Raw genomic sequence first — 17958 nt, forward strand, 5'->3', positions numbered from 1 at the left:
AGTAATGGTTAACGTGTAATTCCAGAGAAAAGTGAGATAATGTTTTTCAGCAGTGTTTGTTGACATGATTGGACAAGTAAGGCTGAACTGAGTGTAGTAGTGTTGATGGCGTCTCCTAATTCATAGTTTACCTGATAGTTTACCTTTTATTTAAGTTCCTATCTTTTTATACGCTGCAACGTGTTTCATTTCAACGCAAATCATTTTTGCTTAGAACGGCGTCGGCCTCGCGCCGGGATCGTGGCAAACAAGCCGACGGCCCGCATGATTGTCATCGGCCACCTAGTACCTCTCTGGCAATTTACTCACCGACAGGAACACAACGCTATGAGTGGTCTGCAGCATCAGAGTTCACGAAGTAGCTGTCAACTCATTAGACTCGGTGTCTACTATGAATGACTATACTTGCACAGTATAATAAAGAGTACTATCGTACAGTACGGCCACTCCCGCTCCCTGCTGAAAGTTCCGCCCACCCCACCCGCTCTCGGTTAGCTCAAGAGTTACCGCCTATCAAGAACCTGTTCTATCCTGTGCCAAGACCAGTCATATCTCACTCACATACAAGCATGGTACGCGTTCACCTACACGAGCTTAGATTGTGTGCGTAAGGAATGCGCCTCTTTCATAATTTGATAGCCATTGTCCGAAGTGTGCTATGATAACCGGCGTATATTTAAACTATTGAGGATTCATACTAGTTAACACATTCACTGCCAGACAAAAAATGAAACCGATCGATATCCTAAAGGGTTTTCCGGCATCTTAGTAAAGTTCACGAGCGCTCACTATGCGGGTTGACAGTGAATGTGTTAATAGCATGTATCTACCTTGATCAATGCCAAAAGAAACAACAGATTCAGTCTGGTTCTTTTATTTGTAAAAAAAACAATAATTATAAATAATACAGTCAGCACATGCTTATTGCTCGGGAAAAGGCGACGTCTTCCGGAGCAAGAAGCGCGCCCGCGCACGACCGGCTCACAAACGTGTACACATTGCTGTGCCTTAGTCCGTTGAGAGAAGGCGCAAAATCGTGGACATGTTCATGACGGCGCCGCGCATGCGCGGGCAGAACATGATCGGTCTCCCGCTCGCCGAATCATCGTGAAAGATCGGATCTTACTGAAGCAGTGTTTCAAGATAATATCAACTAGTTTATCTTTCTTAGTATCTATTATAGAGTTCAAATCAGTTTCTCAAATTGACCAAGTATAGTTATTGAAATACCTTAAAACAGCATAAAATTTAAAAGTTAGCCCAATATTTCTTTCAATACTTTCGTCGCGATTTTTCGCATGATATTTTTTTATTCATTGGGTACGCAGTCAATAGATCCCGTCTTACACGATGAAGCTACACCTTACACTAGCATTGAGCCATTCGTCCAGCAATCCTTCGACACAGAGTGCATTAAATAAAAACTATGTGCGATCACATTCATTCTAAACCATCTAGGTCTTACAATATTTCATAGGGTTGATTATATAATATCAAATTCGATTTGTACCAAATATAGTCCCGTGTCGCCTCGCGTTACCGGCTTCCATCGAGGGAACTAAAACTAAGCCCAGAACGTCCATTCGAGGTTTGTCATGTTCTTTAATGCTAGCAGTAATGGCAACGTGGCGCGACGCCGCGCAGTCACAGGTTGACTAGCTTGGTTGCTTACCTATCATCACTTACTAACTCGCTCTCACTAACAAATAAATAACTTACGCTAACGAAGAGCTAGACTACAGCCCTCACGTTTGACACATCGCCGCGCACTCGCGCCCTAACTCTACGTTATAAATAATTTGTCCAGCTAATACACATAAAATTCGGCCGGATACCCCGGCCGTCTACTTACATACGACTCGGCGGAAATTGTTCCCGCCCGAGAGAATTGACAAAGAATAATGAATCCTTCTGACAAGGTTTTCGTATATAGACCTATTAACCTAATAGTCTCTACGTTAACTTAGAGTTTCAAGAACGAAACTTATTCTAGAAATGCTGATAAGCTGAGGTTCCATCGATCGCCTTGCGCGCAGCTCACTGCGCCGCAGTGGTTGACGCGTCAGTCCCCAAAGTTACGTCTGCTGTCGTCGCTGACGCCTCAGAAGACAAAGCATCCTCCGTGATTACAAGTGGAGACAGCGTCGTTTCCTCAGAAGATGTCACCACGTATGTAGAAGCAGTCGCAAGAGTCTGTTCAGTTGAAGCTTCAGACAGAGGCTTGTCGTTGTTCTTCTTCATAACGACTTTTGTCGGTCGCCTGTTGATCGTTGGGACGTACGACTGAGAGATAATCTCAATGTCTTTCTGGTCGGTTTCGTTTTTAGGCACGGAGTCCGACACGTTGTCGATGATGGGCCGGCGCGTCGTCGGCTCCGCCTTGTCGTGCGGCGGCGGCGCGTCGGCAATGCTGTCTGTGTCTTCACCCTCTATTTCTACCACCTTTTGCTTAATAACTGGAAGCTGACTCTTAGTCTTCAATGGAATCTCCGTGATGGAATTAAGGTTGAAATTACTATTTTTGCTCTTGTAACCAGCGTTAACTGGCATCAGTTCCTCCGACTCGGAGAAGCTGTTAGCCGTGGTGGTTCGGAGCGTGGTGCTCGGGTCGTCGGTGTGGCGGCTGATGGAAACCACATCTCCTACCAAGTCTCTTAGAGCAGTAAGTACATTGTCTTGTTGTCTAGGCGATGAATCAATAATATCTGCATTCTTTACTTTTTGTGTCGGTGAAATCTTGATATGTTCTACAGAATCAGTGCTACTTTCAGAAGATCCGAATGAAACAAATTCGGTGGTGTCTACATTCTCAAAAGAGTTACTTCCTGGGGTAGAGGGAGTGGTTGGAATCGTCTTAGCAACGGTAACCTCCTCGGTCTCAGTTGTAGCCTTGGCTGTCGTTATTTCAACAATCAATGGAGTTTCAGTTGTTGAAGGACTTTTATCCTTTAAGGCGCTTTCGGACGAGTCATGAGGGTTTTGATCACTAGTCTCAATCGGTAATGAGCTAAACTCAGTTTGAGCAGTGATCTCAGTTGGAATATTGGATTTAGTAACAGTCCCTGTAGTTAATTTTTCTGGAGTTTTGGTTGTGCTGGTGATCATTTCGAAAGCATCTGTCAATTTCTGAGTAGTTTGAGTAATAGTATCGACAGGAGTGTTTGACACTTCACTGGACCTGGGTAAGACTTTATTTTTTAGTGTAGAAAGCGGCGAAAAAGTAGTTTCATCTATTATTTTAAATGCTGGTTCAGATGTAGTAGACGTCACAGTTTGCGTAGATTGAGTAATTAATTTTTCAGTTGTAGCCGCTGTTTGAGTTGAAAGAGTAGTATCAAAAGCAGTACTTGTTACCTCGCCAGACCTAGGCAAAATTATCTCCTTCGAAATAGTGGGAGCAGCAGTGTTGTCTACTATTTTAGTTACTGGTCCATTAGTAGTAGAAGTAACAGTTTGAGTACTTTGAGTGGTATCAATCAAAGTGCTCGTTATCTCATTAAATGTAGGTAATTTATTTCTTAATACTTTTTGTGGATTAGTAGTCGTAGTATCATCTAGTTTGGTCACTGGCCCAGATGTAGTCGAGGTAGCACTTTGAGTAGTATCGAAAGGTGCATTCATTTCTTCATTAGACTTTGGTAATATTGTCTCCTTCACTGTGCCCAGTGTTAGTGAACCAGCAGTAGTCTCATCTTCTAACTTCGCCCGAGTAGTAGTTGAAGTAGCTATATAAGTTGGTTCCTCAAAAGCTGTCACTGACTCTTCAGGGTCATCTAATTCACCGTTTATATCTTCTAGCATTGAGGATGGGACATTCAATATATCTTGCGGAATTGTAGCCCAAGGATTAAGCATCGGACTACCTTTTATTAAAGATTCACTTTGCGGTATACTTGATGTTAATATATATGCTGCCGTCTCAACTTTTGGTGTCTTAGTAGTTATAGTGGTTGTTTCTGTCGCTGGTTTTTCTGTAGTTGTAGTAGTGGTAGAAGTCTCTAATATATACCTCACTGTAGTTGTGGGAGTGTCTTTAGTTACATACGTTGTGGATGTTGGTGGTAGTGTACTGGCTACGTGTTGTTCTCCGTGCACGTTTATGTGATCACTATCCGCCATTTGTTCAGATACGTCGTCTTCGTGAGTTCCAACTGGCGATAAATCATCGGGAATTGGAGGGAAAGCAGGATTGTGATCAAAAAGTGAAGGATCTTCTTCTTCAATAGTAGCAACTCTCGTGGTGCTGGCTGCTGGAATAGTATCAGGTGTGTTTGAAGGTACTTCCATAGTAGCCATGATCGTGGGGATGTGCGATGGGTAGATTTCACTGTTGATGGAATCCTGCGTCGACAGGCTAATTTTTGATGGAAGTAAATCTTCTGTGCCCTTGACCTCAATGATCTTTTCAACTGGTTTTGAAGGCTGTTCCGTAGGCAGTGGTGAAATTAGTTCGATGGAAACAGATTCTTTCCGCGTGGGTGATAGTTCAGCGCTGGTGACGCTTCTGTCAGGAATGGCTTCCCGTGGAATCAGTGGTGACTTGGATGAAGGATATTCTGGCACTTCAAGGCTTGGCGAGGGTAAGATCTCCTTGATCTTGACGTCGGTGATGACAGGTATCTCTGATACTGGTGTGATTTCTTTAATGGTGATTTCCTGCTTGATGTTTTCCTTGGGAGGAATTGGGACGGCGTTAGATGTGTCAGTCGTGGCCAAGCTTGAAGTTGGTAGTCCGGGAATAGCGGTGACTCCTGAAAAATGAATTTTCATTTTATTTTACCAGCCAATACATGTCCCAAGGATCAGGGCAATCCCAAAAAAGACGATTTGAGTGATAATACCTACGCTAACTAAACATGTCGAAATCTTATTAGCCGCAAAATCATTCGTACAGAAAAGCGTTATTTTTGAGGCACGATCACTTTTAACTCACTTTCATTAAAAGGTCCCAAAGTACTCATTAACAATGTCGCGTAATATATTTAAAGTCACCATACTTATGTGTACAAAACGCGACAATTTAAAGTATAATCTTACGAACTCCTCAAGAAGCAAGCAAGCGACGTGGCGCCAAACCTCCCCGCCCTGGCAGTAGCACACGCGGCACGGGTCCACCAGCTGTAGGTACTGTAGGGGTAGATAGTTACCTCTCAGCGGGCAGTTGTCGTACACCGGGCAGCAGCGGCCCGGGACGAGCCTGGGCTGGCAGTCGTCCCGCAGGAAGCAGGCGATGCGGCGACACACCACCTCACCCCCCTGGCAGTAGCACACGCGGCACGGGACCACCAGAGCTGTACTGCAGGGTTGGATAGTTACCTCTCAGCGGGCAGTTGTCGTACTCCGGGCAGCAGCGGCCCGGGACGAGCCTGGGCTGGCAGTCGTCCCGCAGGAAGCAGGCGATGCGGCGACACACCACCTCACCCCCCTGGCAGTAGCACACGCGGCACGGGTCCACCAGAGCTGTACTGCAGGGTTGGATAGTTACCTCTCAGCGGGCAGTTGTCGTACTCCGGGCAGCAGCGGCCCGGGACGAGCCTGGGCTGGCGTCGTCCCGCAGGAAGCAGGCGATGCGGCGACACACCACCTCACCCCCCTGGCAGTAGCACACGCGGCACGGGTCCACCAGAGCTGTACTGCAGGGTTGGATAGTTACCTCTCAGCGGGCAGTTGTCGTACTCCGGGCAGCAGCGGCCCGGGACGAGCCTGGGCTGGCAGTCGTCCCGCAGGAAGCAGGCGATGCGGCGACACACCACCTCACCCCCCTGGCAGTAGCACACGCGGCACGGGTCCACCAGAGCTGTACTGCAGGGTTGGATAGTTACCTCTCAGCGGGCAGTTGTCGTACTCCGGGCAGCAGCGGCCCGGGACGAGCCTGGGCTGGCAGTCGTCCCGCAGGAAGCAGGCGATGCGGCGACACACCACCTCACCCCCCTGGCAGTAGCACACGCGGCACGGATCCTCAGGGTCCACCAGCTTCTCGCCGTTGCCGTACACGCGGCCCTCTTGTTCGCACTCTGAAAAACGATGGAAATATCGTTGAAGATTTGATTGTTTTATCTTTTTAAAACGGGGACTCAACGGAAATCAATTTTTGAAAATATTTTTATTAAAGTTGAACAATGTTTTGTTACTTCATCGTCATCTAGAAATCTCATCTCTTCATCTAATCGAAATGAATAATCCGGAAATTTGCGGGTCACAAATGGATGAAACTAGCTCAGGACCGGGAGAAGTAGCGTACAAGAAGAGAGGCCTATGCTCAGCAGTGGGCGATAAAGGGCTGATATGATGATATGATGAAATGCATAATAAAGAGTTGTTGATTAACTTTCTCCTTATTTTGCTTAAATTCAAAACAAGTATATTTTTAACATTGACAAAAACATCTGTACCTACTTTCGTTCCAACCTCATCTTACAGCAGCTGTCGAAAGTGTTGTCGACCTCGGTTATTATCGTCATAATTAAACCATATCCACATGTCTTACGATCATTGTCGTGACGTCAAAAAGCTAAAGCAATAACAATCGAATGGTCGTACAACGTACCATCATGTTTCAAAGAAGTGTCTAGTCAAAGAAGGGTCTACGTTCTAGCAAGGTAGGTACTAATGTGCGACACCATTTTTCATAGCGCTGACCTTCAAAAGTCTGCGTATACCTTTGTGTCCCTTCCACATCTTCTCAAACAGTCATGTTGAGCACAATACTCACCGCACTGGTAGGTGGGGCAGCAGTGGTCGGGGCGGTGCAGCGCCTTGCAGCCGGGGCGCGGCTCGCAGCGCTCCAGCGCGCATTGCACGGTGCCCGCGGCGCACGCGCAGAGCTCGCACGGCGTCGCGCCGGTGAACGCGTCGCCCGACATGTACACTACGTCGCCGACGACGCAGCTGCCTGGAATACAGAAAATGTAAGGTTTAGTAAGAATAAAACAAAATAGTGATAGAAGAAAGAATGTGCCTTAGCCTGACAATTCTTAAACAAAATCTAAAGAGGAATTGAATCAAGGGCTTGCAGATGAAAAAGTTGAAACTCATGTAAGCTGTCCAAAAACGGAAAGGTAGTTTAAATTAGTTCGCAATATTATTTCCCTTCTTTTATTTTTTTGATTTTTTTATTTGTATTTTCTTTTATTTGACATTAGACTCACCTTCCTTCAATCCGACGTCCTCGCTGGTCACATTCGGAAGCGGCCCCAGCGGACCTGCAACAACAAACGCACTCGTCAGCCATCGCTTAAATACCTCCGGGATTACCCCCCATCCTCCCTCTTTCCTCCCACGGGATTAATCGGGTTGATGGAGGGTTTATCCAGTATTCCCTGTGCAAACGCGACCGAGGAAACCAGAATATCATGACATTGACGACCGGTCTGGCCTAGCCCCTGCCTGCTAAGGCGTCGTTCTGAGTTCGAAACCCGGTAAGGGCATTTATTTGTGTGATGAACACAGATATTTTGTTCCTGAGTACTGGCGTGCAAGTTGCGGAAACTTTCCAGAAAAATAGAAATATTCTTGGAAAAATGAAAAGTTTCAATCTCCATAGAAAAATCAGGAAAGATTCAAATATTTTTCTACAAAATATGTTGAAAATTTCGCAATTATGGAATTTTTCCGTCGGCGCTCGGCACATCAATTTCCCTGAGTCATGAATGTGAGAAACAATAATTTAAAGACCGCCTTATGCTGGTTAATGTGAAACTTCGACTCGCCCTTAAGTATTTGGCATAATATCCAGAGCCCCCAATTTGCATGGATTTAATCAAATGCCCAAACGATCAGCGTTGATTGAACTCATTAGCGCCATTAGACCTTTTTGCGAGTTTTAGCAGCTTTCCTAAACGGTTCCCGAGCGGCTAATGCGAAAAGTTTTACCAATTCAAAACAGCCCTTACAAATAATAAGAAAAATAAAGATACTATTTGTTAGTATAGCTGGACCAAGCTAGACCTTAATTTAATTAAAGAGAAACATTACTATGTTAATCCATCAAATAGCAATTATAACACAAAATAATATATGTCGATTAGCATGGTATGGACATGTAATGCGAAGGGATGAAAGCAAAGTAGATCTGATGATTTATGTTTCATGATTATGGATTGTCACAGTCTTGCAATAATTGTTTACATTAAGTCTTGATGTAGGTAACTGGTATTGTGCCGTTCATTGCGACCCAATGAACATTTTATTAACTGTTAAGCTTTTGTACAGCAACAATACAGAACAATACTAATCACGCTTTCAACAAAATGAGTGTTTACACAGTTTACTCCGCTTGTATGTTTATTCAATTCACTATAAACATGTTATTCTATCAGGTGATATCTAATCCATTATCACGAACGATTTTTATAATTCATTACATTGTGGTAGGTAAGTATATGTAGGTATACGATTAAAAGAATTCTTATTTAAAGGTTTGAACTAATTTTCAATCTTTGAATTATTTTAATTTAGTCAATATAATAATTTTGCCCGTGTGGTGACGGGTTAAGAATTTCACCACCCCCTTTCTTCCCGTGGGTGTCGTAGAAGGCGACTGTGGGATATGGGTTAAATTGTGGCGTAGGCGAGAGGCTGGCAACCTGTCACTGCAATGTCACAGTTTCGTTTTCTTTCAACCCCTTATTTGCCAAGAGTGGCACTGAAACCTGAGTAGTTTCATGTGCTCTGCCTACCCCTTCATGGGACACAGGCGTGATTGTATGTATGTATGTATGTATAATAATTTTATATTTCTTTAGAAGTGTTTGGAAATAAATACTAATCTTTTTCACGTCAATGTTAAGACGTTAAATTATTAATCACTTTTTTTACGCAAAAGTTATAATCAACTGCACGTCTGTTTAACTTTGAAACCGCGCAGTAAAATTTCTAAAGATGTCTTTGACCTTACGATTACTATTATAATGTTAACAGCAGAAACAGCTGCAGCTACGCGCATCGCACATAATGTTACAACAACACAAAGACCTTCAGCCTAGTTTTCATGTTTTGTTTTATTGATGATATCAATAATTACAGTGACGATTATAAAATTGTGCCAGTTAACTTCGAGTACATGATGTCATATATATACAAACTAGCACGACTACGTTCGAAAACGTTAGACTCTTTCATACCCTTTTGAGTACCTACGAAATTAATATTCATTGAACGAGTACATTAAGTAAACAAACCATGTTGAGCATTTTGTATTCTAAGTAGTTTAGATTTGATTAGTGGTTATCATCTCACAACAGTCATTGAAACTTATCTTATGTAGCACTTGAAACGGACATTATGAGTTCAAAAGTATATCATTTGGTCTCAAAACTGCCCCAACTCAAAGACTGAAATTGTTCTCAATTCTCCCAAATCATCGTGCCATTCAATTATTATAAATTAAATTATCTAACACAAGCCTTCATTAAAACCCCAACACGTCTAGAATAACTTAGCAGCTTACCGTAATTCTAACCTCAGTCGCGTTTATGGGCAATTTGTCAAATCGCTTGAAAGTGTCGGCGCAAACCACGCAACATAAACGTAGAAACAACTTATTTAAGCCACGATTCTATTATATACATTATGTGATTAGAATAGGGTGTAAGTTTCAATGTATTTTGTTTCGTGGTTAGTGCAGATTATGCATAGTGATTGAATCGGTCGCGCAATGCGAATGCGCGTTATGTCACCGCGCACGCGCCGGCGCCGCCGCGCGCCCCGAATTTCAGTCGGCCTTATTGCACTACGCGTGCGTGTGAAAGAATTAGTTAAAAGAAAGAAAGATGAACTTAATGATCAAATGGATGAAAGATTGTCGCAAGATTTTCAGACGAACATAAAGTTCTTCTGGAAATCCGTTCGCCTAGCCAGAGGTAAGAGTTCAGACTCTGAGCTAAAATCGGTGAAAGATTCGAATGGAAGTTTGCTGAATGGGGAAGAATGTATTCTAAAGAGATGGCAGGAGTATTTTGTAAGCTTGTTTGAAAGGGAGGAAGCAAATATGCTAACCTCAGGTTTGAATGGAAACTTATCAATGGATGAAATTAGCATGGATGAGATTGTGAAAGCATTGAAAGGTATGAAATCAGGTAAGGCTGCAGGATATGACAAGGTCTCCGCCGAGATGCTGAAGGCTGGACAGGGCATTGTAGCGAGTCAGTTGTATCGCCTTTTCAATTTGTGCTTCAGTACCGGCCGGGTACCTAAGGACTGGTGCAAGGCCGTCATCGTTCCTCTTTACAAGGGAAAAGGCTCACGACTGGACTGCAAAAACTACAGGGGCATTAGCTTACTCAGCATCGTCGGAAAACTGTATGCGAAAGTGTTGATTGAGAGAGTAGTGAGAGTAACCGACGAGAAAGTATGGGATGCACAGGCGGGATTTAGAAAGGGTATGGGATGTTCGGATCAAGTCTTTTCCTTACGATGCATAGCCGAAAAGTTTTTGGCCAAAGGTCAAAAGGTCTATTGCGCTTTCGTGGACTTGGAAAAGGCGTATGATAGAGTGATGAGGAATGAATTGTGGTCGGTAGTGTCCATGTATGGAGTAGGCAGTCAACTCGTTCAAGCACTGAAATCTCTTTATGAGGATTCCAGTGCTTGCGTGAGAATAAACGGGTCATACACTGAGTGGTTTAGCATCGAAAAGGGTGTTAGACAGGGATGTGTAGCGTCGCCGTGGCTGTTTAATTTATTCATGGATAGTTGTTTGCAAGATCTGAAAGATTATGATTGTGGGTTGAGAATGGAAGGGTTACTGGTCAAATGTCTCCTATATGCCGATGACCTAGTATTACTTGCGTCGTCGGCCGAGGAGTTACAACTGATGGTAACAAGAGTGCATGCATCCTTCGAGAGGAAAGGAATGAGAATGAATGTCAGTAAGACGAAAGTAATGGTATTTGAAAGAGATGAGATTATGACAGATTGCGAAATTGAGATCGATAATGAAAGTTTGGAACAAGTGAAAGAGTTTGTGTATTTGGGAACGTTGTTTACAAGGGACGGTAAACATGGAAAAGATATTGAAAGGAGAGTGAATGCTGGGAATAGAGTGAATGGAGCACTAAACGCTTTTATGGGCAGCCAGAAAGTGTCGCAAAAAGCACGTCTGGCGGTGCATAGAGGAGTTTTGGTGCCTACACTTATGTATGGTAGTGAAAGTTGGGTGTGGGAGAAAAGACTTCAAAGTCAAGTGAATGCCGTAGAAATGAGAGCGTTAAGAAGCATGGCTGGTGTAAAGTTGAGTGATAGGATCAGAAATAGCGTGATAAGAGAGAAGTGTGGAGTGGATGTAGATGTGGTGACAAAGATTGAGATGGGTATGTTAAGGTGGTTTGGGCATGTAGAGAGGATGGATGAGAGGAGATTAACGAAGAAAGTATATGAAAAAGGAGTGGAAGGGTCAGTTGGTAGTGGAAGGCCTAGGCGAACTTTTCTTGATCAAATCGGGGAAATATTGCAAAGAGGCCAGGTCAGAAGTACTCGAAACCGACGAGCGTGTATGAGAAATGTTATGAAAGTGTGTGAAGCGAAAGTGGTTTGTCAGGATCGTAGTAAATGGAAATCCGTGATCTCTGCCTACCCCTCTGGGAAACAGGTGTGATTGTATGTATGTATGTATGTATGTTATTGCACTACATGCTAATGCTGTGATGAGCGTTCTACCAGATTTTCGCCTAAGGACGCAAGAGAATTTTATTACGTGAAAACAGACAATAATTGAAGAAAAAAATCTTATTTAGGTACCTATTGGTGGTTAGGGATTAAGACCTTAAAAAGATAGGAAAGTGATAAATATATAACAGTGTCTGCATCTTTATCCATATATCATCTCTCTTTAATTAATATTCAAACTGGCATATAAATAAAAACACCATTAAAAACTCCGCTTTTAGTGTGCCACCACCCGCTTTACATGCACTTGGTATGCCAACGATAAACCACTACTTTATTTGCAAATTGCGCGCCGTACACCGCCGAAACGAGCCTTGGATCCTCGCGTTTGGCATTGTTGATGAACAGCAAATAACTTTACATAAATTAGCTTTACATTTCATAACCTCACTAACTAACTAAGCCTTTGGTCACAGATCAAATAATACTAGTACAGATACCTAATCCCATACTAAAAATGGGCGCCGTCCTAAGTATTCTAGACCTGTAGGCTAAATTTAATCCACACTCAAAGAGCTAGATGGCGCCAGTAGCCACGCGTGGCCAACAAAACTCTTATCAGTATCCTACGTCGAAATAGTCATCAAACTGCAACATCTTGCGACATCTGTTTTAGCTTTCACGCACTGAACCTATAACGTCACATGGACGTTTAAAGTCGAACATTACTAGATGGCGTTGCCGTGCGGCTTGTATGTGTGCTCGCCGCGTACGTATAATATACTCGCTCTGTCCGCAACACATGTAAGCGGAATTGAATGAACGAGATCCGCGGCGCCCCACCCCGCGCCCCACGCCCCGCGCCCCGCGACCACGGCGCCGGCGACCTTGAGTTGAGAGGCCCCAGCCCCCGACCAAAGGATGCATTGATTTGTTAAAATTTAAAGCACTCTAAAGCAGGCGCGTAGTTAATTAGAAATATGGAAATGAATATTATTATGTAAGAAATACATAAGTATAATAGCTAAGAATGTACATGTAGTAAACATAATGAACAAAATGTAAAGTACGTATTTGATAAAACATTTTCGAGAGTAATATTTTTATTCATAAAATTGTGCAAACACTGCAAACTTAATTTAAACTCCGAAACTATTTATTTTCTGAAACATGGTATGAAATGTTGTCATTACGTCCTTTTAAGTTAAAATATGCTTCCCGGTACCACAACATAGTGTAATTTAAAAATACAGATATAAAATTAATACTTCGCAAATAAATTACGACTATAAACACATAAAATTATTAAAACACCAAGACCAGACAATTTAAGCCTGGCGTCCACTAGGCGCGCCGATCGAGCCTTGGTAACCTTTGTTGAAAAATTTAGGTTTTTAGAAAAAAAAACGTTTAAACTCTTTTTAAGTGCCAGTCTGAAAAAATATATTCAAAAATATAAAATACATAGTTATTTGTTATACAAGAGTGCAAAGTTGTATTTTAACAGCGAGTGTGGAATTGAAAAACGAGCAAGCGAAAGTATTCTATAGTTGAACCACGATACACAACAACATTTTCCCTCACTATAGCGAGGAAAGTACAACGCAAAAAACGCGTTTATCACTGCTTCCAGGAGTTCCACAGGTGGTAAAACATATCGTCATCACTAGATTCACTATATGACTATATTTAAGGTCAAATTACTTTATCCACTAGTGGGTTTTTACCTGCTGGTGTTGAAGGACAAAACGCATGTTTCCGACCTAGCGAGGGGAAAAATGCAAAAATGTAGTGTGTTTTGGTTTGGTTTGGTCGGGGGGGGGGGGGCTGATGTGGTTAATAAATAATTATATTTGTACAATAATCATGTTTTAAAATGCTGTTGCGCTTCGCGCGACGCAAGTGCGGCGTCGCGTCGAGGTCTAGGCCCACTCCGCCGCAAATCGGCGACCGAGCGCGCATTCGTGTGCGTTCGGAAATCCTAGCCAGTCGGCAATCGTCGCGTCTCATACTTCCATATCGATAAGGTTTGATTTCGCATGCATCGCATCGGTCGTGCATGTAGCAAATGTCGGAAGGATTTCAAAGGCAAAAATCAAAGATGGCGGCTTCAATGTATGGGATATCGGTCCTACATCCGATATCGGATCGGATAATGTGAAAACGCACTAACGGTTAATGCTTAGGCCGTTTTCACATTATCCGATCCGATATCGGGTGTCAGATCGACATCCTACATCCGATAAACGCTTCCGATAGTGTCGGATGTACAGTCAACCAATTGGAACCCTAGGCCACTCTACAACCATGTCAAAATGACAAGCAGTAAGAGGTTTCTTACAATCTGATTTATAACGTTACTATGACATAGTTCTACAGTGGCCTAGGGTTCCAATTGGTTGACTGTAGGTCCGATAAAAAGCATTGTTCCAAATCAATGAAGTATGATTTTGTATCAAAAAGTATTTAAAAAATGTTTTATATTTAATAATTATAAGCACCATATTCCAAATATTATATTGTAAAATTAAAATAACGGCATAAAAAATACTCAAGAGTGTCAGGCAAAATAAATAATTTTACATTCAATTGTATCTACTAAAAGATGATAAAACTAGTATCCACAATTCGGACCGATGCATTACAAACTTTTTTTTTTCAATGGAAATTGTTCAACTAATTTGAATTTCGATCATTGGCAGCTGTTTAATAGAAATAGACGACATTTTTGTCACGCACACTACTACAAACGTATACCTACATTATTAACGTACACAAACAAATATTATCGGCTGACAGCTGAATATTCTACGAACACGCGAGCGGGAGCGAGGCTGCGCGATTTTGGTGACGCAATCATAGACTAAAAAGTTAACCGCGCAGATGTGCCATTTTCATTGTTCCTACTAATGTGTTTCACCTCTAATAGATTTGCGAAATATATTTATTTCAATTTGGAAAATTATTAGGTAACTACTTACTACTTTATGAATTATGTTACTATAATATAAAAAAAAAAGTTAATTTGTTTATTGATTGGTAACAGTTATTGAGTAAAATTGTATTTTTAGCACGCTCACTTTTTGCTGTTTTCTTTGGCCTGGTCATGAAAAAAGAGAACAATGGATACCTACGCTTTGTCCAAAAAAACTGACCGCACTATATATATATTATTATATATAAGTATATATTTGTATTTTAAAAAAGAAGATAAATCTTCAAGAAAAGAGCGTACATCCATCTTAAAGGCCGGCAACGCACCTCCAACACCCCTGGTGTTTCGGGTGTCCATGGGCGGCAGTGATCGCTTACTTTGTATTTTTTAAGTTGTAAATAAATAAATAAATAATTTTGACAGGCGGAATATAATAATGTGTCACATCTGATGGTGGACTTACTACTCTACGCGTAAATTACCGCTTCGCGCACTCCGCGCATTTGTCAGCTTGTGCAGAGTTTCCGTCTGGCAACGTCGCCTATAGTACGTAGTACATATATCTCAATGAACGGAACGCACACAATCGCACCGTTTCGTTTGCAGTATACTGTAGATAGTGACAGCTCCATCTAGTGACAATATGCAATAAAATTTAGGTAGCTCGATACTGTCGCGCGCAGGTTGTTCACGTTGTTGCGTCATAGTCAGTAGCAATATATTACGTGATATTATTTCTTTGAAAATTTCTAAAATAATGCATTAAATTTGTGTTGTCATCGATGTTTGTATTTAATTTATAATGTACTTAATTTATGACGCTTCAAATACCTTTAAATCTATTTGATAAAAAAATAATAATCGTCAATCGTGACACTTAGCGCCATCTATGAGATCTATTTGGAAATAATTTTGCACTGTTCCGGATGAGACCCCATGCTTTGGTCAAACAAAATTAGTAAAATACTTATAAACAAGGAACTGTTTAAAATCCAAACTGAGTTCCAAAGTTTTCACTTGATTTAAGTTGTTGTTTAACCGCACGTGCCAATATTGATACCCGAGCGAGCGAAAGATTCCAATATTGAACCGCGAGCGTAGCGAGTGGTTCAAAAAGTGGAATCTTGAGCGTTGCGAGGGTTTCAAGGCACGAAGGTTAAACAAACTTTGCCACCGAGTGAAACACAAAATTTTTCACCACACCAACACGAACAAAATAATGAATATAAAACATGAAAGTTGATGAAAGTAAATCAAATCCGTCAATTTTTCAATATTTATGATTCAAAATCATCATTTATAGGTAAAATCTACCGGCCCGCTTAAGACATCAAGTTAAAATTTGTATGAAATTACTTTGCGCTCTTGTGGATAAAATACATATTTGCTATCCGTTTTCGAATAGCAAAGAATGCCTTTATTAGTTGGTGTGGTGAAATCAATTGCAAGCTTCCCTTGTCAGCTATGTGGCAAAATGTGTCGCTCTCGCATAGGTCTCTTTAGTCATCAAAAGCGATGTCTCTCGGACATTGCACCATAAATCGTCTGAAATAGACGCTAAGGCCAGTAGTAGTAGTACTCATATTGGTACCTAAAGATACATATAAATAATGTATGCATCGAAAAGGCAATGTTTGATATAAAATTAAGCTATAGATAAGTTCCTGCTCTCACATCCGCAAATCATTAAATCAGAGGAGTATTAATTTAATGGTCATGTTATTAAAACTGAAGATAATAGTCATTCACTCATTAAACACTTGTAGTATTAGTACCAAAGACCTTGATTTTATTCTTAGTATCACTGCTTTATTTAGTTTATATATTTATATTTTATAGACAGATACACTTCATTTTTCAATTCTTCATTTCAATGCACCATACTAATTGCCATCTCCCTAAGTAAGCGTTTGAAAGCGAAACGGTATTCATTCATCAAAAATCACGGAGGATAAAAAACAGGGAATTTGCGAGCAACATCAATCAGGGTGGAACAAAGAAAGCTCCCGGGGGAACTCCGATATACGCGTGTCATCGTGACAAGTGCTTATTACTTTGTTTAAACACAACTTCTTACTATGGAAAAAATCATGAATAAGTAAATAGCTCATGAAGCTGCCCGAATTTTAGTGCCACTCTTAACGAGTATTGCGGTGCCAGTTTTACTAACCAATAGCTAGTAGCAATTGCTAAACTACAGCTGACCTAATATTCTATGACACCCACGGAAAAGGTAGGTAATGAAATTCTTAGCCTGTCATTATAGCGGCAAACCCATTCACACGTCTAAAAGTATGAAGTAGGTATATCCTAATATTTAATTTAAGTAGTTACTAAGTCGCTCAGTAACTTCTTTGTTACTCTACGAGTAGGGACGCAAATTTTCAGCGTTTCATTACTTTATCGGAAAAAACGAGTTCACAAAAGCGAACAAACAACGAACGAACCCTTTGAGAGCAAAAATACTTGGGTTTTTATCAAAAGACTTGAATTAGCTGTTGACCTGAAGCGGGCGAACAGGAAAAATATTCTTTTGAGAGAGTTCAAAATATCATATTTTCAGATTACAGAATTTATACATACTTAATGTAAAAAGAAGAGTACTAAAAGGATTGCTTATTACGTTACTTTACCGATACCTATAGGAAAAAAAATCCTTCAACTAGTTATGTACTCGTATGGTACCTATATCTTATTTATCTTTATTAAAATAAACAAAGCTATAAAGTTAGGCGGATTGGAATTCGATAAATCAACCTTCAAATTAATATGTTTTTAGGGTTCCGTAGTCAACTAGGAACCCTTATAGTTGCGCCATGTCTGTCTGTCCGTCCGTCCGCGGATAATCTCAGTAACCGTTAGCACTAGAAAGCTGAAATTTGGTACCAATATGTATATCAATCACGCCAACAAAGTGCGAAAATGAAAAATATGTTTTATTAGGGTAACCCCCCCCCCCCCCTACATGTAAAGTGGGGGCTGATATTTTTTTTCATTCCAACCCCAACGTGTGATATATTGTTGGATAGGTACATATTTAAAAATGAATAAGGGTTTACTAAGATCGTTTTTTGATAATATTAATATTTTCGGAAATAATCGCTCCTAAAGGAAAAAAAAGTGCGTCCGGCCCTCTAACTATTGAACCATATGTTTAAAAAATATGAAAAAAATCACAAAAGTAGAACTTTATAAAGACTTTCTAGGAAAATTGTTTTGAACTTGATAGGTTTAGTAGTTTTTGAGAAAAATACGGAAATCTACGGAACCCTACACTGAGCGTGGCCCGACACGCTCTTGGCCGATTTTTTCTAGATTACTTTTTTTGCACTGAAAATGTGCAAAACCTAGTCTAAGTAGGTAAGTAGATTTTATCGTAGAGTATATCTTACTTACTTAAATTAATGAAAATGATGTTT

The 17958-nt window shown here is 41.2% G+C and overlaps 1 protein-coding gene across 1 annotated transcript in view; it reads right to left on the bottom strand.

Annotated features, from left to right (window-relative positions):
- Window positions 1–858: 858 nt before the first annotated feature.
- Window positions 859–17958, bottom strand: part of LOC125227984 (mucin-2) — a 105561-nt gene continuing 88461 nt past the window's right edge. Inside the window, exons 3-8 of the mRNA XM_048132418.1 lie at window positions 7149–7202; window positions 6713–6892; window positions 5920–6014; window positions 5654–5750; window positions 5317–5460; window positions 859–4751 (exon numbers count right to left, since the gene is read on the bottom strand). Of these exons, the coding sequence (XP_047988375.1) occupies window positions 2038–4751; window positions 5317–5460; window positions 5654–5750; window positions 5920–6014; window positions 6713–6892; window positions 7149–7202 (3284 nt within the window). The 3' untranslated portion in view covers window positions 859–2037. The remainder of the gene's footprint in view (window positions 4752–5316; window positions 5461–5653; window positions 5751–5919; window positions 6015–6712; window positions 6893–7148; window positions 7203–17958) is intronic.

This window comes from Leguminivora glycinivorella, chromosome 7 (assembly GCF_023078275.1).
Source record: "Leguminivora glycinivorella isolate SPB_JAAS2020 chromosome 7, LegGlyc_1.1, whole genome shotgun sequence".
NCBI classification, from domain to species: Eukaryota; Metazoa; Arthropoda; class Insecta; order Lepidoptera; family Tortricidae; genus Leguminivora; species Leguminivora glycinivorella.